Genomic DNA, 23,405 nt, shown 5'->3' on the forward strand with positions numbered 1-23,405 from the left:
GGTGTGTTAGTTTCTGCTTTATAACAAAGTGAATCAGTTGTACATATACATATGTTCCCATATGTCTTCCCTCTTGCGTCTCCCTCCCTCCCACTCTCCCTATCCCACCCCTCCAGGCTGTCACAAAGCACCGAGCTAATATCCCTGTGCCTTGCGGCTGCTTCCCCCTAGCTATCTACCTTACTACGTTTGTTAGCATGAAGCATCTTGATACTGTCCTTCGATGCACAAAATTTTGTAATTTTTATGAAGTCCAATATAGGTATTTTTCAAGTTGTTACCTATGCTTTTGGTGTCGTATCTTAGAAGCCATTGCCAAACCCAACGTCATGAATATTTACCGCTGTGTTTTATTCTAAGAGTTTTAAAATTTTAGCTTTTATATTTAAGTCTTTGGTCCATTTTGAATTAATTTTTGTAAATGGTGGGAGGTAAGGGTCCAACTTCTTTCTTTTACACGTGGCTATGCAGTTACTCCAGCATTATTTTTTGAAAAGACTCTTCTTTCCCCATTGAATGGTCTTGGTACCCTTGTCCAAATCAACTGATCGTAGATATATGAGTTTATTACTGGACTCTCACTTCTATTCCATTGATCTATATGCCTGTATCTTTGTGCCAGTATCACCCTGTCTTGATTACCATCGCTTTGTAGTACCTTTTGAAATCAGGAAGTGTGAGTCCTCCCACTTTGTTCTCCTTTCTCAGAATTGTCTTGGCTATTCTGGGTCCCTTACAATTCCGTATGAATTTTAGACTCAGCTTGTCAATTTCCGTGGAAAAGTCAGTTGGGATTCTGATAAGGGTTGTGATGAATCTGTAGATCAGTTTATCTTAACAATATTAAGTCTTCCAATCCATGAACACGGAATTTGAAAAATTTATTTAAATCCTCTTTAATTTCTTTCAACAATGTTTTATCATTCACTGAGTATAAATTTTGCATGTCTTTTGTTAAGTTTATTCCTAAGTATTTTATTCTTTTTGATGCTACTGTGAATGGCATTATTTTCTGAATTTAATTTTTGGATTGTTCTTTGAAGGTGTGTCCACACAGTTAATCTTTGTATATTGATCTGGCATCCTGTAACCTTGCTGAATTCTTTTTATCAGTTCTAATAGTCTTTTAATATATTCCTTAGGATTTTTTATATATACATATGAGTAGATGCTTAAACACAGAGTTGAAGCTAGTGGATGTCATGATAAGGAAAGTGGAGGCACCCTGTAATTGCCAGTGGGAGCCTTGACGTGTTTGGAGATGCAATAAAGTATTAGAATCATTCTAGAAGGAGGTCCAGAAAAGGCTTGTGATCAGCACCAGTGACATGGGTCAGCTCCAAACGTAGCTGAGAAAGTCTGCCTCCTCAGTAAAAGCAAGAACTTGAAGCTCTCTGTGTATATGCCACTACTCTGTGGCTGTCAGTATCTTTTTTTAAAAATTTATTTATTTTATTTATTTTTACTTTTGGCTGTGTTGGGTCTTCGTTGCTGCGCGCGGGCTTTCTCTAGTTGCAGCGAGCAGGGGCTACTCTTCGTTGTGGCGCATGGGCTTCTCATTGTGGTGGCTTCTCTTGTTGCGGAGCACAGGCTCTAGGCGCGCCAGCTTCAGTAGTTGTGGCACACGGGCTCAGCAGTTGTGGCACGCGGGCTCTAGAGCGCAGGCTCAGTAGTTGTGGCGCATGGGCTTAGTTGCTCCGCGGCATGTGGGATCTTCCCTGACCGGGGCTCGAACCCGTGTCCCCTGCATTGGCAGGCGGATTCTTAACCACTGTGCCACCAGGGAAGCCCCTGGATGTCAGTATCTTGACACAGTACCAGCATTGTGAGCTGAGCCTGGCCAGTTTTGGTGAGGTGGCAGTTGTTACCTGCTACTATCACTCACTGGGCTTCTGGAAGGGCTTCCAATGCTTCTATGGACAGCTGAATCCCAGATCATAGGCTCTTAACAAACTTTAGTACAGCACTCCTGCCCCCTCCCCTGGGTCACCAGACATTTCTAGACAAGCCAAAGATGTGGCCATGGCCTCTGTACCAGCTGCTCCTTCCTTCACTGGGCCCTGGGGTCTATTTCTCATTGAAGGGGCTCAGGCCTGTTGGTTCAGGTTGCATTGCTTGGAAGGGAGCTTGGCCTGGAAGCTTCTGGAGATACAGAAGGTGTCTAAAGCCATGGTTGAGTTCCTGCTGTGACTAGTGCTCCCTGAGGCATGAAGGAAGCTAAATAGGGAGGGCTTGGGGAGGATGTCACTTAAGAACTGAGCTCCTTGGCCGTTTTGAGGATACATCTCTTAGAACGGCTAGTTTGGGGAATTCCCTGGTGGCCCAGTGGTTAGGATTCTGTGCTTCCACTCTGTAGGTTCAATCCCTGGTTTGGGAACTAAGATCCCACAAGACATGCTGCGTAGCCAAAAAAAAAAAAAAAAAAAAATTTAAAGAAAAGCTGGTTTGTACATTCCCTCCATCCCAGGACTCCCCCCACTTCCCCCCCCCGTATGCTTCTCTTACCCCCAACTGTCTGAGCCCCTCTCTACCTCAGTGTCTGTGCCTGGACCAGCCCTCAACACCCCCTCTCCAGAGATTTGCATGCAGTGACCCCATCCCCAGCTACAGTTCCTCCCCTGGAAACAAGACAATGCAATGATTGGATTACTTGAAAAATTTGCACATCATTCTGGCCCCGAATTCTGTTCTCCTCCCCTGCCTGCCTTTTATGAATTTTAATATCACCTTCAAAGTGGCACAGAAATTTGGACCAATTTGGCTACTGCCTGTTAGCTCTGAGAAACAGTGTGTCTGAGACTGTGTATGTGTTGGGGGTCAGGGAGGGGTGGGAGGATGGTTAAAACCTGTTACCCAAATGCCGTGTTAAGAGTGGTCGATGGGTGGGAATTCCCTGATGGGCCAGTGGTTAGGACTCCAAGCTTCCATTGCAGGGGGCCTAGGGTTCGATCCCTGGTTGGGGATCCCACAAGACTTCTGGTGTGGCCAAAACAAAAAAAGAGTGGCTGAAGAGTGGTTGATGGGTTAAATGACACTCCTCCTGGAAATTTTCCAGGTTGTTGTGGATTTTATAACTATAATAGTTACCACTCATTGAACACGGCTGAGCCAGTCACTGACTGTCCTGGGCACTTGATATATCTTATGGAACCCACCAAAACAGGGGTCCCCAACCCCTGGGCCACCGACTGGTACCTGTTAGGAACCAGGCCGCACAGCAGGAGGTGAGCGGCAGGCGAGTGAGAGAAGCTTCATCTGTATTTACAGCCGCTCCCTATCGCTCGCATTACCACCTGAGCTCCGCCTCCTGTCAGATCAGTGGTGGCATTAGATTCTCATAGGAGCACGAGCCCTACCATGAACGGCACATGCGAGGGATCTAAGTTGCGTGCTCCTTATGAGAATCTAATGCCTGATGATCTGAGGTGGAGCTGAGGCAGTGATGCTAGAGCTGGGGAGCAGCCACAAATACACATTATCATTAGCAGAGAGGTCTGACTGCACAGAGACCATAATGAATCAGTTGCTTGCAGACTCACATCAAAACCCTATCAGTGAGTGGCAAGTGACAACGAGCTCAGGGCTCCCACTGGTTCTGCATTACGGTGAGTTGTAGAATTATTTCATTATATATTACAATGTAATAATAATAGGAATAAAGTGCACAATAAATGTAATGCGCTTGAATCCTCCTGAAATCATCCCCCCCACCTCTGGTCCATGGAGAAATTGTCTTCCACGAAACCGGTGCCTGGTGCCCAAAAGGTTGGGGACCGCTGACCTAAAACCCTAAGACCCTCTGTATTTGCAGAAGCCAGATTCGAACCTGGGACCACTCTCAGATGCCAGCACCATGTTCTTTCAATTACTATATGTTATCCTGTGGTCAAACCGTAGCTCCATTTTTTTAGGGCTTGGGGGGGTGGCTAATTTGAACCCGATGGGCATATCCGCCTCACTCTGCTCCCTCTGCCTTCAAGCAGTAGCACTGATTTTGGATTTCCCCTGCCCCTTCTTTATGGGCTACAAGCTATAGAGATAAGATGTGTCTCCTGGGGGCCCTGCGGACTTCCCTGGTGGTGTAGTGGTTAAGAATCTACCTGCCAACGCAGGGGACATGGGTTCGAGCCCTGGTCCGGGAAGATCCCACGTGCCGCGGAGCAACGAAGCCTGTGCATCACAACTACTGAGCCCATGCGGCACAACTACCGAAGCCCGCGTGCCTAGAGCCCGTGCTCCGCAACAAGAGAAGCCACCGCAATGAGAAGCCTGCGCACTGCAACAAAGAGTAGCCCCCGCTCGCCGCAACGAGAGAAAGCCCGCGTGCAGCAACGAAGACCCAACACAGCCAAAAATAAATTTCAAATAAATAAAATTAAAAAAAAAAGATGTGTCTCTTACAGACACTATATATTTATTTGGCTTTTGCTTTCCCATTCAATCTGAGAGTCTCTAGTGGCACATTTTAAAGTGTTTGAAATTGTACCTTCATCCTCCCCAGGAAACAGCCTGGTCAGAATGAGATTCCACCCAGAGGCAGCGATGGACTGTGGGGAACCCCAATCAGTCACAAAAAATTATGCCCGACAAAGGTCTCTTTCTGGAGGCTGAAAAAAATTCAGTTTTGTATGCCTACCTCTGACCATTTCACCATGCCCTGAACATTCCCACTCTGTGGCCAGAAATAGACAGGACCAAGGTGGAATCTTTGGCCAGGGGTCAAATGGACCAGCCCTGGCCAAGCGTGGTGTCAGAGTCTGCATTCTTGTCTGAGGTGGTTCAGAAGGGCCCCCTTGTCTCCACCCGCTTCCCTCATTCTCTGAGCACCAAACCCATCCACCCAAGACAGCCTTCCTCCACAAAGGAATGTGTTCCGTGTGCGGCCAGAAGCAGCATCCGACCACAGCTGGGGTAGCCTCTCCCGTGTGCTCTGGGCCGTGAATGAGGACCATTCATCACTCCTTCTGGTCGAGCAGGAATCCCCTGGCAGGCGGCAGGGGGCGGATCTGATGGAGGAGAGAGCCCCCATCCCTCCCCTGACCCCGTAGCTGAATGCTGACATCTGGCAGAGACATCAAGGGGACCATTCTGTCTGGGTGAAAGAATCCAGCTGAGTTCTACGCTCCACTGTCCTATGACACTAAGCAAGTGGCTTTTGCATCCAGGGCCCCTGCTCCTGGCTGGGGAGCCGCATGGTTGCTGATGCGATGTTTCTCATTTGGGTCAGCAGGCCAGTTACTGGGGGCTCCAGAGCACAAGATGTGGAGCAAGTGCTGGGCAGAAGGAATCATTTCCCTACCTACCAGGGCCCTCAGAAAGGGTGAGGCCAGTCACGCAAAGCTGGAGCCTGAGGGAGACCCGTTTTTGGAGGTTCTGTGCCCCAGACAGTCATGTTGGTGGGTGGATGGGAGGAGTTAAGGAGATCAGCTTTTGGTCAGAGCAGTGCTTTTTACTAAAAGCGCTAAATGCACAAGTAGTGTAGAATTTTTACGATGTGTTTTCCCCCCCTTATGCATGTCTTTGTTATTGACTAGGAAATAGTTGGTCATATTGGGCATTTTTTGACACTCGGGTGTCAGTGGTAAGAGGCCGAGGTCAGTCGTATTCTTTAAGAATGCGTTGGGGTAGTCCAAAGCCACTTGGCTTTTCAGAAAATATTGTTGCACCGGCAAGTTCTACAACACAGAATGCCTTTTCTCAGGTAGACGATGAAGTCATTAGAATGGGATTGTCTTTTGGGGGGAAGAGAAACATTTGAGTAGCCCCAAGGAAATCTTGAGACTGAGGGATTTTTTTGGAGTAGGCCTTTGATGTTCTTTCCCAAGCAGAATAATTCAGCTGTCAAAAGAGCAGCTTAAGAAAAGGGCCCTGGGGACTTCCCTGGTGGCGCAGTGGTTAGGAATCCGCCTGCCAATGCAGGGGACATGGGTTCGAGCCTTGGTCCGGGAAGATCCCACATGCCGCGGAGCAACTAAGCCCATGTGCCACAACTACTGAGCCTGTGCTCTAGAGCCTGTGAGCCACAACTACTGAGCCCGTATGCCACAACTACCAAAGTCCACGTGCCTAGAGCCCGTGCTCCGCAACAAGAGAAGCCATCGCAATGGGAAGCCCGCACACCGCAACGAAGAGTAGCCCCCGCTCGCCGCAACTAGAGAAAGCCCGTGCGCAGCAACGAAGACCCAACGCAGCCAAAAATAAATAAGTAAATTTATTAAAAAAGAAAAGAAGGCAAAATATTAATAAAAAAGAAAAGGGCCCTGGAAATTCTAGTTATAGATTTTCTCCTTTTCATTTTGGAGCCCTGTTGGGTCAAAATTAAGTAAAGTATTTTCAAATAGTCATCCATTAACAGTACAATGTCATGCCTGGAATCATAGAAATCAGTGTTTCTACAGACTTATGGTCACCCAGGGGGAGAGGGGATGGGGGAAGGATGGAGTGGGAGTTTGGGGTTACTAGATGCAAACTATTACATATAGAGTGGATAAACAACAAGGTCCTACGGTATAGCACAGGGAACTATATTTAATATCTTGGGATAAACCATAATGGCAAATAATATAAAAAAGAATGTGTATGTGTGTGTATAACTGAGTCACTTTGCTATACAGCAGAAATTAACACAACATTGTAAGTCAACTATATTTCAATAAAATGTAAAAATCATTGTTTCTACAATATACTGGAAAGTTCCAGGGGTGACATATATTTTGGAGTTAAAGATGTCCTCCAACAAATGAGGTTTATCAGACAACTGAAGGAGCACTGTTCATGATGCACTGAGAAACTTGAGCACGATACAGGCTTAGAACTCTTTCTCTCCCTCTGACCACACCCTCAGCCCCAACTCCCAGCAAGACCAGAAAATTGACATCAGCCCTGCTTAAAAGTCTTATCTGCAGGCATCGCAGACTCCCTGGAGCCCACCCTCCCATGGAACTTGGCCCAATTTAGCACCTACATAGTTTACATAGCACATGTGAACACACTTTTTGATTTAGGTAACTAAACTTTTCTCCAATATCGTATATTCTTTGGAGCAAATGTCTGTCTCTAGTCTTCAAGTAAGTTCTTGCAAAAGCTAGATCCAGGAAGAACTGCCTAAGCTCATCCTCGGGAGTTCCCAGTTCCCCAAATAACACTTGGGGGAATCTGAAGTAGAAAATTAAATACAACCAGTTACCTCATACAGCTTAGCATCAACCGGAGGTGTAGTTGGCACTTGAGCAGCCTGACTCAAATCTACCAGGCAGCACCTGTTGGACCCCAAATATTTTACCTGATTTGGGGGGGGACCACCTACTATGGTTCAGGGACTTAAGAAACATGATCTTTGATTTTTGAAAGAGTCCTGAAATGAAGGTGTTTCTTGTTTCTTCCTTTAAAAAGTTGCTTTTGAGTCCGTATCGTTTCCATTTTATAGATGAAATACTGAGACTTAGAAAATCTAAGTGTGCCTGAGGTCACAGAGCTAAGAGGTGATAGAAGAGGGATCTGAACCTAGTTCTGTGTGACTCTAAACCACTGGGCCACGCTGCTTAGTGGCAGCGGGAGGCGATGGCACGGGCAGCCCGTTCTCTGTGGAGGATGAATGTGCAAGCTGTCTGAAGGGGACGCTGAATGTAGGGGGTGCTCGAGGCCCTTGGGGAAGGTGAGCTGATTCTGGCTGATGGTTTTCAGGAATGCCTGGGATTTAAGTCCTGGGGACGTGAAGGAATTCTTTCCCCATGTCTCCCAGACACCCCCTGGGTGTCACAGGGCTTCTTGTCGGCAAAGCTTACACTAGTATCAACTGTGTGAACTCGTATCCTTAAATGGATTGAATTGAACGTAAGAATGTCCTCAACTGCTTAGCCAAGAGCCCAGTGAGAACATATCGGGAGAGATAACTTACCACTTTCTGATAAGCCACGGTCACAGCTGATTCCTTCTAGCACTCTTATTCTTGTTAGCCAAATACTGAGGTCCTTGGGCATCTTGGCTTGACCCCTGTAATCATGACCCACTGCTCGGCTAAACCATGTGAAGAATTAAGTCCATCTGCCGCAGTTCTTCCTGGACTTCACTGACATGCAGTTTTAACAGAAGACTCTGCGAGATCGGTCATCCTCTTGTGGAACTTTGCATGCCTGCAGAGGGTTGGTGAAACCTGGGCTTTGTTTGGTATGTGTGAACCCGCTACAGAAATGTTCTGCTGACCCAGTGGCTTGTGTTCAGGGTAGAGGATGTTCCTAGAGTTTCTGTGATGGATGGTGATGCAACCTCACTGGCGTAGACTCTTGGGCTGTTGATGACCTTGGAGGTGTTCATAGGGTGAAAACTGAGAATAGATCTCCCCATCGTCTAAAAACTCTCCCAACTATGATATCAGTTAGATGTCTCCACCAGAATTGTTGATTTCTTTAGTGAAATCAAAATCTCTGACTGAGAACTGATAGAGCAGGTGTGAAGAGGGGAAATGAGACTTCCATCAATCCAAATGTCATCCAATGTCCAGAAGAATAGAGGGAGAATTTACCATATTTGTTTATGAATAGGCACTGAAAAAGGTAAGAGACATAGCACACTTCTGTTTGTTTGGGTTTTTTTTTAATTAAAATTCAAGCGTTTCTTTGCTTTTGTTTTTAATCTTTTGGATCCTAGTACATTTCTTAATGGAACTCAAATCCTTTGACCCAAAGCAGTTTTCTCAAGGAAATTGGTCCTGGGCAGCGCTTGACATACCAGAGTGCGCTTGCTCAGCGACAGAGATAAGAACAAATTAGTCAGTAAAGGTAGCAGTTCTGGTATCTGGCTGCCTGGGTGCAAATCCCAGCTTGATTACTCTTGAGCTATAGCTTTTCTGTCCCTTGGGTTTCCCTCAGGGAAATACAGATACTGACAGTACCTCTCCCAGAGGGTTGCCTGGAGCTGTTACCATCCAGTACGGCAGCCACGACCCCAGGGGACCACTGAGCACTTGAAATGTGTTAGTCGAAATTGCGATGTGCTGTCAGTGTAAAGTACACCCCAGAGTGCAAAGATTTAGTACAAGAATGCAAAATATCTCATTAATAATTTTACATCGATTACATACGGAAATGATAATATATGGTATATATTGGGTTAAACAAAATATATCTTTAGCCTTAGTTTCTCCCATTTCATTTTACTTTTTTAATGTGGCTCTCAGAAAAGTTTAAATTACATATGTGGTTTGAATTATGTTTCTATTGGGAAACGCTAGTCTAGACTAGAGGATTAAATGAGTTCATACCTGTAAAGCACTTTTCACACAGTCATTGATACAGAACGAGTAATCAATAAATATAGGATTTTTAAAAAATCTAACTTTCTCATTAACAGAATCCCACCTTCATTGCCAGCTCATGTGGTATCCAGGCTGTGGCATAAAAGCAGAGGTCATCCTTTTAGAATGGGGGAGGGGAGGGGGATTGAATACATAAATTAGGTATAGAATAAGAAAGTCTATACGTCCTAGGTGGGGGGAATTACGTGGAAGGGCTCACCACAGTCCTCGCATCATAAAACTACCAGGCCCCCAAAAGTAAAGCACATTTGCCTCCCAGCACCTTCTAAGATACTGTTCTGCTGGAAGATGGAGCCTCTTAAGCCGCAAGCCTTCCTTCTGCCCTCCTGCGGCCGGCGTCTATTTGGAAATGGCCTCGGAGGGGCAGTGGAGTATGCCGGGGCTGCCTGTACACCTGCAGCAGGAGATGACCAGCCCCTGTAGCCTCCTGAGCACAGCTGCAGGCGTTGTCAGAAGGGAGCCGAGAGGGCAGAGGTCGCTGGATCAGGCTTCTCAGAGGAAGTGGGACTTGAGGAATCCCTGTTCCCTGTGGGTTTGCCCTGTGGACCCTGCAGACACTGCAGGGCCCCCATTCTCCCCTCTGAGTAGCAGCAGTGCTCACTGCCTTGGGCCTTGATGGGCCCTTAGGCAGTGTCCAGCCCGGGTTTAGGGACTCGTCCTTTTGGGCACACACTGGCGTGTGTCACGAGATGGCACATCTCCCAGGAAATCAGCTGTGTTGGGCTGGGATCATGCCTCACTCTTCCTCTACTAGGTCCAACCTTATAACCCATGACTCTTGTCTAGACGCAAGCATTGATTCCGTGTTGGGGTGAGATTTTATGATCCCAGGGGATCTTCACTTCCCATAAAGTACCCCATTGTCTGCCTACCCACTTTACGACACAGAGTGTATTTCAGAGGCACCCAGGTCAGCAGATTTGAAGGGCATGTGGAAGGTCCACCTACTCACCAAAACCCTATTGCCCTTACTTCCAACATTGTACAATATGTAAAATTCAACTATTAAAATTCATATCTGGGCTTCCCTGGTGGCACAGTGGTTGAGAGTCCGCCTGCCGATGCAGGGGACGCGGGTTCGTGCCCCGGTCCGGGAAGATCCCACATGCCGTGGAGCAGCTGGGCCCGTGAGCCACGGCCGCTGAGCCTGCGCGTCCGGAGGCTGTGCTCCGCAACGGGAGAGGCCACAACAGTGAGAGGCCCGCGTACCACACACACACACACACACACACACACAAAAATATATATATATATATATATATAAAACGTCCCTCCTTCTTACCCCTGGCACTGTCTTATGCCCTTATGCTACACTATTTTTTCATTATTCTGAAGCTTTTATCACTATCTAACATATTATTTTACTTATGCACTTTGTTTCTTGTCTGATTTTCTTCTGGATTGTAAGTCACAAATACAGTGATCTTTACTGAAAAAAAAATTCATATCTAGGAATTCCCTGCTAAAACATAAAAGTTCCCCCTCTTCATAGAAAAGTCACAATTTTACTCCTTCATGTGTTAAATTTCTTAATACAATAAATTAGTAAGGAATGGATTTCTCAGCTCGCTTTCCTATGCAATTAGGTCAGAAGGAAAAGGCCGTTTTGATAAGGTGTAACGATTTGAATAGGAATTTATATTTATTCATTCAATTAATATTTGCTGAGTACCTACTGAGAACAAGGCTCGGGGGTTCAGAAGTGGCCCGAAGGAAAGAAGAAAACTAATATGAATGAAGCCATGCTGTGTGCTAGGGATTTCCATGTTATCTCATTTAATCATCACATATACACCTGCAAAGAAGGTTATTTCCATGATCAGAAGAGGAAATCCAGGCTCCAAAAGTACCCCCACATCTGTAGAGCTTGGAAGTGGTAAAGTCAGGATTCAGACCCTTATATTCTGACTCCAAGATACCCAACATCGTCTCTCCAGGGAACCAACGGTGCCAATAGGTACCAGGAGGAAGGGTTGCTGAGGGGCAAGAAGACCCATACAATGGAAGATGAGGGAGCCAAGGGCCTCCTCCATCCACTTCGCTTTTAATAGCCCTTTGACCTGTGATCAAGCAGTAGAGCTTATTTTAAAACCATCCTGAGGATGGGTCTACTTTGAGTTATCCTACCCTGTTACTGTCCAACCGGGTTTTAATAAGCGCCCAACATGTGCCAGGCACCGTGCTAGGCCCAGGGCCCAGCCGAGACCCCCATCGCCAACAGCACCGGCTCCGCCTGAGTGATGTGAGCAGACAGGGGACATCCGCTCCCACGGAGCCTGGCCTGCTTCAAGGGGAGGCCGCGGGGCCTCAGGCGCCGGCTCCAGGCGGCCGAGTCAGCATGGTCCCCGCTCAGGGACCCTGATCACCCAAAGCGCCCTCGCGGGCTCACGTGTGACACTCACCCTGGGCCGCGTGCGGCCGCCGCCTGGGCTTGAGGACACCCCAGCTCCGCGGCCGCCGGCGCTGGGAAGGGCGGGGAGCAGGGACGCAGAGCGCGGCGGCCGGATCGCGAAGGGGCTGCCAGCCAGGGGCCACTTGCCTGCTCCCGGGAGGGGCGCCGGTCCCCGTCCCCGCAACTGGGGACACCCGGTGGGGCTCGGTTCTAAACCGGGTCATCAGGCTGCCAACAGTCTTGTCACGGGACGCGCTGCAGCGGGGGCCACAAGCAGGGGGACCACCCTGGACGGATTCCCCTCCAGGCCACCCTCGCCCCCCAGCAGCTAGAGTCTCCTGCCGAGAAAGTTCAAGTGCAGAAAGGAAAGTGGAGCCTGGGAGGAGCGGGCGAGGCCTCTGGTCTGCAGCGGGTGGCAGCCCACCGCGGGACAGGAGGTCGGCGGTGGGTGGAGCCTCAGGGCATTTTGCTCTCCATCCTCCGCAGCTCTGCTTTGGACGTTGGCAATTTTTCCCTCCTGAGGGATGGATGGATGCCAATGTGAAAAATGGATGTTACAGTGCAATAAGGAAAAGACATATAATAGTAAGGGGATTTTAAAAAAACACGTAGAGATAATTTCCAAAAAAAAGAAATACAGGTGGCCGATAGAGCCTAAAGAAAAGAAAGGTCAACCTCACTAGTAGCAAAAGAAACGTTGGTTAAAACAGAATACCTCCCCCCCCTTATCAGATGGAGAAAGGTCTGAAAGCATGGTCATAGCTAGAATTTTGAGGTTGTGGCGAAATCTACATACTTCAGGCCGACGTGTACCCTAGCACAGTCCTTATGGAGGCAGTTAATATAGTTTTGCAGAAGCGTTCACTTTTTAACAGCCCTTTGACCCAGAAATTTTGCCTTTAGGAATTTATCCCAAGACTGTGGAAAATTTTAGCTACAAGGATATTCATTTCAACTATGTGAACAGCAGTAAAAAATTTACTGGTAAGATTATTCAATCTTATGGTGCATTCATAAGATTGAATACTATGTAATAAAAATCTTGTAAAAGTCAATGAGGCATGATGTTTGCAATATACTGGTAAATGTGAAAAGCAGTTTACAAAAGAGTATGTAGAAAATTATTGTAAGTTTTAAGAGGAAGTATATATGTACAGAAAAAAGGCTGGAAGGGGTGTATACCAGAGTATTGACAATCATTCTCTCCAATAGGGGTATTGCAAATTCTTTTCTACTTTTTACTTGTTTGTGTGCTCCAGATTTGTATCACCAAGTTGTATAACTTTTGCAATAAGAAAGAAAAAACCATAAAAGTTATTTTTAAAAAGAAAAGAGAAGCATCTGGGTCTAATATTTTACAATTCCCCAGAGTAGAGAGTAGGAGAAGCCCCACAAAGGAAGCAAAAAATTCAGGAGCACTTTTGTAGGAAAGATTTAAGAGTTGAACACTAGCCATTCATTCCCACAGATTGGAGAGTCCAAGAAGATGGGTGGAGCAGTTTATAGATATGCAAATCCAGAGATTACGATTTCCTCTTAAAAAATTACAGAACCACATACTTTTTCCATTTCTTTTTGAGATGTGAATAGACAATCTGCAGGCCTCTGTAGCTCTCGCGTGAGGGGGAGCTTGGGAGATGGTAAGAAAATGCTGGACTGGGGTTGTTCGAGCACAGAGGTGAAGGTGAAGGACACAGGTCAGCCTGCTGCCCTCGTTCAGAACCTGCCTTGCCACTCAACCAACAGTGCAACCTGAGGCAGCTTGCTGAAACTCTCTGTGCCTTGATAATAATGGTGTTTGCCCCATTAAGTGAATTAATACAGCAGAATGTTGAGAATCCTGTTTTTAAACATTAAATCATGTGTACGTTTTAAAATGTACCCAAGATTTGTTTTAATCAGGTTTGGAAAGACACAGACACAGAAATGACTGTCATGGAGGAAGAAGGTTATAGTCACAGATCCCTAGAATCAAGGAGGCCTGGCACACCATGCAGGGCCACATGAAGAAGCACCAGGGTTGGTCAGAGGCAGGAGTGAGGGGAAAATGTGGGTAAGAGCATCTACTGTGACTGTCACAGTGAGCAGGCTAATCAGGTTAAGGACTGAGTAGTTGAATAATTTCACCTCTCTCTGGGGCGTGAGGGCATAGGGACCATCTCTTCTTATCTGGTACCTGGCCTTTGAGTGATTAGGGCAGGGGCTTAGTGGCCCAGAGTGTGAGATCTTGAGAATGGAAATAGCTGGGAAGGTATAGCTCTGGACTGATCGGTTTACACATGCAGAGCGCACTTGTGGGTGAGTCCTTTATCATCTCTAAGAATTAACCAGAAAGTGGGTAGCGTAGTTTCTGAGTAGTCGTTCTCCAGAGTCAGCGTAGACCCCAGATATCAAAACGGCAGAAATACAGAAAATAAAAAGGCATGATTCATGCACAGTGCCTGCACAGAGGAGGCACTTTATAATGTCAGCTTCATATTGGTTGTAGGTCTGTCACTCTGTGGGACCTTTGGCAAGTCATGGACTTTCTGTCTTAAATTTCTGCCAGATGAGGATATAGACACTGGCTACAAGAGGAAAAACTTTCCTGAGTTCAAAGTCAGGCCACCTGGCTCAGGTGGTTCCATCCATGAATATTCACTGATTTCCTGTAGGCAAACCGCAGCTAGAACATGAATGCCCTGTCAGTTCCTATTAGAACCATGGCAAGAGCATGTCTGCTTTACCCACATGAGGCCTAATGTGTAGCTGGAGCTCAATGAACGTTTATTGAATGAGTAAATCAATTTGATACTGTGACCTCAATGGAAATGAACAGAAATAGACTTTTTTTCCTTTTACATCATTTCCAAATATTGGGGGATTTAATGGTTATTCTTTTATGATTGGTGTATAGCTTAATTCTACTGTAGTCAGGGAACACATTGTGTGTGATTTCATTAGACGTGGTGAGACTTGCTTTATGACCCAGTTGAGGGTCCATTTGGGTAAATCTTGCCTGTGGACTTGAAGCAAGTCTGTCTTCTGAGTCCAGCTGATAGAAACTTGTCAGTCAGGTCGCATTTCTTTGTCATATTGTTCACTTCTTTAGAACAAGGATTTTTTGTCTGCTTCTCCTGATGAATGGTGTGTAATATCTCCCACTCTGATTACAGATTTGTCGTTTTCTTCCTATTAGTTCTGTCAATATTTATTTCGTACATGTGGAGTCTGCGTATACAAACCGAGAAGAGTTAGTTAATATCTTCCTGATGGACTGACCCTTTCATCATCGTAAGTTTTTGTCTTCAGTAACACGTTTTGTCTTAAAGTTGACTTTATCTTACTTTGTACCAACTTTTTTTGGATGAATGTGTGTGTGGTAAATCTTTTTCCATCCTTTTGCTTTAAACCTCTTGGTCTTCCATAGGAAATAGAAAACATTGTTTTGTTAAATCCATCATGACAATCTTTGTCTTTTCATTGCAGTATCATCTAACGAAATTACTGATATATTTGGTTTTAAATCCACCATCTTACTATTGTTTCTATTTGTGACAACTCTTCTATGTTACTTTTTCTCTGCTTTATTGCTCTAATTTTGGATTAATCGGGATTTAAAATAATAATTCCATCGTTTCTCCCCTTTATTGCCATGTTCATTCTACTTTTTTTCTCTTCTTATGCTGACTACATAAAGACTACAGCATGCATCTAAGACTATTACGATTTGCTGAAGTCTAATAGAAAAGAGTACTTTCATCACTTCCCAGATAGTGCAAAGACCTTGGAACACTTCCATTTAATCCCCTTCTACCTTTTGTGCTGTTTTCACCATGGTATTTTAATGACACATATATTGTAAACCCCATAAGACATTATTATTTTACACAGTTGATCTTCATTCAGATTTACCTGCATAGCTCCCCCTTCCATTTCCTTCATTCCACATCTAGGATGATTTGTCCTGTGGTCTGAAGAACTCCCTTTAGTATTTTCATCTTGGAAAACTCTGATGACAAAGTCTCTCGACTTTTTGTTTTTTTTTAAAATAAATTTATGTATTTGGCTGCGTTGGGTCTTCGTTGCTGCGCGTGAGCTTTCCCTAGTTGTGGCGAGCAGGGGCTACTCTTGGTTGCGGTGTGCGGGCTTCTCTCACTGCGGTGGCTTCTCTTGTTGCAGAGCATGGGCTCTAGGAGCGTGGGCTTCAGTAGTTGTGGCACGTGGGCTCAGTAGTTGTGGTCCACGGGCTCTAGAGCGCAGGCTCAGTAGTTGTGGTACACAGGCTTAGTTGCTCCGCGGCATGAGGGATCTTCCCGAACCAGGGCTCGAACCTCTGTCCCCTGCATTGGCAGGCAGATTCTTAACCACTGCACCACCAGGGAAGTCCTCTCTCCACTTTTGTGAAAACGTTTATTCTCTCCAGGGGGTACAGAATTCTAGGCTGACTTATTTTTTTCAACCCTTCGAAACTGTCATGTGATTATCTTCTTTGTTTCCTTGTTTTTTGTTGAGAGGCCAACTGTTACCCTTACTGCTGCTCCTTTGAAGGTAATACTCCTTTTATACTCCGGCTGCTTGTAAGCTTTCCTATTTGTCTTGGATTTTCCATGGTCTGATTTTGATGTGCCCTGGTATGGTTTTTTTTGTAAACTGTACTTCTTGGGCTTGTTATCTTTCATCAGTTTCGTATAATTCTTGGCCATTATCTTTTCAAATATTTCTTCCAGACGTCCTCTCTCTCCTCTTTTGGAATTCCAATTATACGGATGTTAGATCTTTCTAACACGTAGAAAGTAACTCTGTCCTAACTTCTAGAGTTTAGCCCTTCAGGGACCCCTATCTGAAAGCCTGGGGCTATTTAACAGGGCCCTTCCTCCTTGGCAGGCTCTGAACTCCAATTTTTTGTGTCCTCAGTCCTGGGAGGATGCCTGAAGTTTTGCTTAGCTTCCCAGCCTGTTGGCAACTGCCTTGGAATTGGCAAATGGCTTAAGGGGAAAAGCAGACACGAGTGTCAGGCTCACCTCGCTGTACTTCCCATCTCTCTGGATTCTTGAGTCCTTGCTGCCTCGATACCTCTCCAGTGTCTTCAGATACATGCTTTTAGTGTTTTACCTGCCCTTTCCAGTTGTCCTTGGTGGGAAGGTTTATCTGTTACAAGCTAGTCTGCCATAGCCAAAAACACATGGTACTGTGCGGAAATGACAAGAGATGGCTTCTGCCCCTGGGACTGAGTGTCCATTAAAGCCTGATATGACACTGGTGTAAAGCACAAGCAGGATGCTATTTTAAAGAGAATCAGAGAAGACATTGATCCTGATTAGGAGCATCTGGGAAGCTTTCCTTGAAGAACAGGAAGGATTGTGACATACACTTTTCGGAGGGAAGGGGAGGCGTGGGGATGGAGCACATTGATCGAGGTGGGAAAACTTAAGCCACTCTAGGCTGATATGATTGGATGGGTGACACGTGAAGGGCTGGAGTCAGGGCAAGGAGAGAAGTGTTGGAACTGAAGCCAGGAACGTAGGTATGTTCCACCTTATAAAGGCATCTGTGTCCCAGGTGGAATTTGGACATTTTTAATACGTGATAGTGGATCATTGATGTTTTGGTAGCTTGGGGTTGACTACTTCTGGCTTTGCCTGCACCAACAGTGCAACTCTGGTGAAGTCTAGCAGAAAAGTCCTCTCTCTCTGCTTCTTGATTTTCTCCCTCATAGAGTAAGAATCCTCATCCCTGGCTACTCCACCCATGTCTCAAGCTTCTAGTGAGGCAGAGATGAGCTCGTGGATGCCAATGTGCTGGGACAGGAGTGAAACGTGGCCAGGGCGGAGGAGGCGATGAGGGGTCCCTTCAGAGCCACGTACTAGCCTGTCAGGCTGTGGTCTGAAGAGGGCCGTTGCAGGAACCCCACAACTTTCTGGCCTTGTTTGTGAGTCACAGGACGAGGGTGGCTGGATCTCCAGTGAACCAGGAAGTCCTCGGTCCTGACTGCCCCCCAAAGCTGTGGCATCTCTGCCCCCAAACCCAGGATGGCACCAGGCACTGCCTGGCCATCCCGACAGCTGTGGAACTGCCTCTCTCCGAGTTAGATCACCCCTCCCAGGTGTTCTGGCCACTTATCTGGTCCTTCCTTGTTGGTGATGTGCCATGAACTGAGTCATACCATTGGCCTAACCCTCTGTACCTGGTTAATAGAGAATGTATGATGTGTTGCTGTAGCTTTCACCTGCTGGTCCTGGTTTCCTTTGGGGGCCCCATCTTCCAAGTCTACTTCCTCTTCCATGAAATACACCTGCAGTCCTTTAAGACAGTCTTCCTGGCTCTCTGAATTATGGAAGGATCAAGGTACATGAACTAAGTTTTTATTTCCCGCTCTAGGACCTCATCCTGGAATTCATAGAGGTAGGCTCCACCTGGGTACGGTGACCACAATCTTGAAAATATAAAAATTTAAAATTTTTATTTAGCAAATGCTCCTGTAGGGCTTATTATGTACCATTCATTTAATCCTCATAACAGTTCTGTGAGCTAGATATAATTATCATACCCATTTTATAGATACGAAACATCAAACCGCAGAGAGAAGTTAAGTATTTTGCCCAAGGTCACACAGCTAGTCAGTATCAGAATGAGAATGCAAACCCAGACTGTCTGGCTCCAGAGTCTGTGATTCCCCCTCCCCTTCACTCTGCTGTCCTGCTCTCCCTTGCCTGATGATGGGCCACTCAGCCCCTCTCCTGTTTGGTACAAAGAGCTTTATGCCTCCCTTCTGTGCACAGAGCGGGCTGGACTCAGCCCCCAGCAGCCCCCAGGGACGTAAACTATGTAAAGGGATGGAATTGTCGCCTGGGCATCCTTGGCTTCCCCAAATGCTAGAGCAGTGCCTCAGGACTGCTCTGTGGGGCTACTCCACAGTTCAGCTAAGGACAGGCCCTGCGTGAGAGCTGTTTAAGGGGCTTTAACTCTGACCTCCTTGTTCAGTGGTCTCAGCCGTCTTGAGGTCCAGAGTATAAAACGTAATGAGATCTGGGGTGTGGGTGGGCAGCACGTCGGGGTGTCTGGAGGCCTGGAGCCTGAAAGCAGAGCTATAGGAAGGCTCAGGTATGTGCGCAGCCCATGAGTAAGTAAAGATGGAGACTCAAAGCCTCGTAGGGTTATTCTCAGCACCCAGAAGATGCCGTTTCCATCCAGGTCAACTAACGTCCAGAGGGAGGAAGGCTACCTTACCTGGGAGTACCCGAGCCCTCTTCAACATACACTGTCACATCTGCGTTTCTCCAGCCACTCGGTACCTGGAACCAAATCACCTTTTCATTCCATAAACATGTCTTCCAACCTACCATGCTCACTCTGGAGGAGCCAAAGAAGGATGAGAAACAAGTCCTGCCCTTAAGCAGTTTGTAACCTCTTTGGGGATATGAAGGTGTCTGGGAGGGGTGAGGAGAAGGTCTAGATAATAAGCCCGCCTTGGAAGGAAGTCCCTGGGGGCTGCTTCAGTAGCCCACCGGAGGGCGCTCTCTAGGTCCATCCATGTTGCTGCATATGACATTATTCCATTATTTTTTATGGCTGAGTAATACTCCATTGTATATATGTACCACATCTTCTTTATCCATTAATGTACCTAGTCTTTTTTTAAAAACTCTACTCAAATGGGGGCTTCCCTGGTGGTACAGTGGCTAAGACTCCCCGCTCCCAGTGCAGGAGGCCCGGGTCCAATTCCTGGTCAGGGAACTAGATCCCACATGCCGCAACTAAAGACCTCACGTACCGCAGCCTAGATCCCATGTGCCACAACTAAGACCCAGCACAGCTAAATAAATATTTAACAGAACAAAACAAACAAACAAAAAGACTCTACTCAAATGAAGTCTAAGTGTGCTCTGTTTCCTGCCAGGAGTCATCCTGGAAGAAAGCATTTCAAAGATCTGGGAAGGTGGTGGGCAGAGAAGTAGGACTTCCCGGTCCTGTCTAGCTGAAGCATAAGATGGGAGAAGAGAAGAGGTTGGGATCCGGAATGAGCTTTCAATCCTAAGCAAAAGAGTACGAAATCACTGGCCGTTTTCCAGATGTCTGTAACCCGAACCTCTTCTCTCTTCCAGGAAACTCCTGCCCATCCCTCCTGAGCGCCAAGTGTCCCCCTCCATCAGGTCTTCCAGCCCGAGGACAGGGATGGAGAGACCCAGAGGCTCCTGCCTTTGCGGCTGTCTGTCTGTGCTCGCCCTCCTGCCCGCCCTGAGCCTGGCGCAGTACGAGAGCTGGCGCCACTACCCCGAGCACTTCCAGCAGCCCGCCCCGGAGTACCACCGGCCTCAGGTGCCCTCCGACGTGGTCAAGATCCAGCTGCGCCTGGCGGGCCAGAAGAGGAAGCACAGCGAGGGCCGGGTGGAGGTGTACTACGATGGCCGGTGGGGCACCGTGTGTGACGATGACTTCTCCATCCACGCTGCCCACGTCGTCTGCCGGGAGCTGGGCTACGTGGAGGCCAAGTCCTGGACCCCCAGCTCTTCCTACGGCAAAGGGGAAGGTAAACCGCTCTGCGCTTGGGAACCGAGCACTGGGGTCACCTGGAGAGCCCGGGCACAGGCTTCTAGGGGGATAGCCTGGCAAACGGAGCTGCAGTTACTGTCAAGTAGCAATTCCTGATAATACGCCATCTGGGCAGCCTCCGTGTCTGTGCTGGAAGGTGGGAGCGGAGGGGTGCCAGGGAGGGGGACAGTGACCACTGGTCCTGCGTTGCCCAGGACTTTCCTGGTTTTAGCACACAAAGCCTGGCAGCCTGGGAAACTCCTGGTCCTGGGAAACCAGGCTGGTTAGTGACCCTAGGGAGCGGCTGAAGTCAGTCTGTGGTTATCTCTTGAGCCCTGTGCCCTGCCTGGGGCTGCGTCAGCCAGGGGGAGACGGTGCCTTTCTTCCGCCCCCTGGAAGGAGTGCCTTTTGCTCTTTGTCACAAAGGCTGCCCATAGGCTAGTGTCCCCTGACTCTTCCACCCTCCTGTCCCGGTAGAGTTCACACTTTTAATACCAACATGCTGTTCTGGGCTTGGCCAGGACAGGAACCGAGTTGCTTTGGGTTTTTCACTTTGATTGGCTTCTTCTTTCCTCCCTTTTTAAGTCAATACACTGAAAAAAAATTGGGGGGGGGTAATTTTGAGGGAGGGCAGGTGTTAGAGCCCAGAACCTTGGGCTTAGTCCTGTGTCGATCTAACTACCTATATGCTTTGTGGGAAGACATTTATCCTCCTTGCCCTCAGTTTCCTAATCTGGAAGTTAGGCTAAGAACTCTTGAAACTGTCATAGTCTGTGGTCTTAAATAAGAAAGTAGATAAGGGTCAAGGACATTATTTAAAAATAAAATCTGGACTTCCCTGGTGATGCAGTGGTTAAGAATCTGCCTGCCAATGCAGGGGACATGGGTTCGATCCCTGGTCCGGGAAGATCCCATATGCTGCAGAGCAACTGAGCTCGTGCGCCACAGCTACTGAGCCTGTGCTCTAGACCCCGCGAGCCACAACAACTGAAGCACGCATGCCACAACTGCTGAAGCCCCGGTGCCTAGAGCCCATGCTCCGCAACAAGAGAAGCCACCACAATGAGAAGCCCACGCACCACAATGAAGAGTAGCCCCCGTTCGCCACAACTAGAGAAAGCCTGTGCGCAGCAACAAAGACCCAACGCAGCCATAAATAAGTAAATAAATAAATAAATAAAATAAAATCTCCAGCTGGAGTGCCCCTCCTTGGGTTAGTAAAGCAAAAGCAGCTCCTCCACCTGGCCAAGCAGCTGCACAGGTGTCAGCGTGGGCCTGGCTGCTGGAATCAATCAGAGGTGCCCAAACTCTCATCCTGGATGAACGGATTAGTGCCACACCAACGGCATTGAATCCCCTGGGGTGCTATCCCATGATGTTCAGAATTAAGGTCTGCGCTGGAATCTAGGACTCTGTAACTTTTGGAAGCCTCCCAAGTGGTTGCACATGTAGCCAAGTTTGGGAGTCACTGAAATAGATCATTGTTATGGTCCCTTCCAACCCTTGCTTTCGGTTATTCTAGAAATTATAGGAGAAGGAAATAGCACCTCATACATGTCTCACCTCTGTGTAATTGAATACGTCTTTTTGGAATAACCGGATCAAGACACGGCAGTTAGAGTAAAATGTTCTCTGAAGTTGGCTCTGGGTTCCTTACTATGACATGAGTAAAAGCAGCACAGATGAGTTAGCATATGCTGTTTTAAAACCCATTTGCTGTCTTTGTTACAAAAACTCTGGACACTTCTCCATCCTTTCACATCTTCCTTTATTCTGCTAGCTGAGTGTTCTGGGGGTAACATCAGATTTATGTTTTCTATTCCAGGCTCTCTAAGCCTAATTATTTTATAACAAGTGTTTTCCAATGACTTTGGGGTTTTTCTAGTGACATCTTTATTTTCTTTCTACCCAAACAAAATTTACCTGTCATCAGGTAAGATGGATATGGTTTTTCCCCATCCCATGTTCACCTGCTCAGGAGCAGCCATGGGGGGGCTGGAGAGGTGAGTTAGCCTGACTCAAACTTTGCCATCCAAGGATGATGAAGGGAGAAAAGTTCACAGGAGTAGAGGAAATTTTCAAGGGAACGATTAAAATCGCGGTCCATGAAGTCCTCACTGGGTAAGTAGGAAGGTACTCCGTGGAGCCACTGAAGGACTGGGGAAAGCTGCTAGGATCGATGGGTTGTGGGTTGAGATTGCAGTGCTAGAATGAGTGTGCTAGAAAGATGGAGTTGTAGGTGCAGATGTACAGCAGAAATGTTGAAATGGAGATTGGGGAGGGAGCGCAAAAGTCCGTAATGTCAAGGTCTAAGCTATGACCATGGGATGCTAGCTGATGTAGGGTGGAGGAGAGTCATCGGAGGGAGGAGGTATAGTAACTTAGAGTATTGGAAGGGTCCTCTCTGGGGCTATTGAGACTATCGAGACTTAGGAAAGAAAAAGTACCAAAGAGAGGAAGGGAGAAACTGATGCTAAAAATTTTAACTGTCATGTCTCTAGGACTTTAAGGATTATGCTGTCTATGTAAAGCGGTACTCCGTTTATCATGAGAGATCATGTAAAATGTATTTGAATCTCATCGGCGTCAGTTTAGGATTTTTAACACTGGGTACAAGGGGGTCACTCAGTAAATGTCAATCAACTGATTCAGTTTGATTTGGAAGGCAGCTATGCTCACCACGATACCACCAATGCTGATTCAGATTGACTTTGAAGAATATTAAAAACAGTTGGCATAGTGACCAGTGCCCTGGGGTGTGCTCCGATGGGGTTCAGTCGGCTCTGTGGATGAACTGGAAACACTGTAGGTGAACCTGTGAGAGGCCACCCGCCCAGGAGTGCCACCGTCATCAACTCCTCTGAAGTTCAGGCTGTAGTAATGAAGCTGGGGAGAACATCCATGGACCTTCTAGGTTTTGCAGCCTAGCCTTTCAATGATTTTTTCTCCCAAAACATCTCTGAGCTCAGAGAAATCATGGGCCCTTTTAGAACGTTCTAGAGGGGACAGCTGCCCCATTTCTCACCTTCTGGATGGCCTCACAGGCATCCGAACCTCAGATGGTTACTCTCCTTTGCCTGTCCTCAGATCTGAGGTTAGATGTGATTCCCCCTCACTCCCTCGTTCTTCAGATCAGAGTGACAAAGCCAGCAGGTGATCACAGTGGGGTCCTGAAGCTCTTAAGTTGAA

General features: G+C 47.0%; 1 protein-coding gene across 1 annotated transcript in view; it reads left to right on the forward strand.

Moving 5' to 3' along the window:
* LOXL2 (lysyl oxidase like 2) overlaps positions 1–23,405 on the forward strand; it is a 102,677-nt gene that overhangs the window by 9,004 nt on the left and 70,268 nt on the right. The window contains exon 2 of the mRNA XM_022595047.2: positions 19,790–20,214. Coding sequence (XP_022450755.1) covers positions 19,860–20,214 — 355 coding nt within the window. The 5' untranslated portion in view covers positions 19,790–19,859. The remainder of the gene's footprint in view (positions 1–19,789; positions 20,215–23,405) is intronic.

This window comes from Delphinapterus leucas, chromosome 6 (assembly GCF_059928025.1).
Source record: "Delphinapterus leucas isolate spDelLeu-1000000601 "Yukka" chromosome 6, BTC_Dleu_Yukka2, whole genome shotgun sequence".
Classification (NCBI taxonomy): domain Eukaryota; kingdom Metazoa; phylum Chordata; class Mammalia; order Artiodactyla; family Monodontidae; genus Delphinapterus; species Delphinapterus leucas.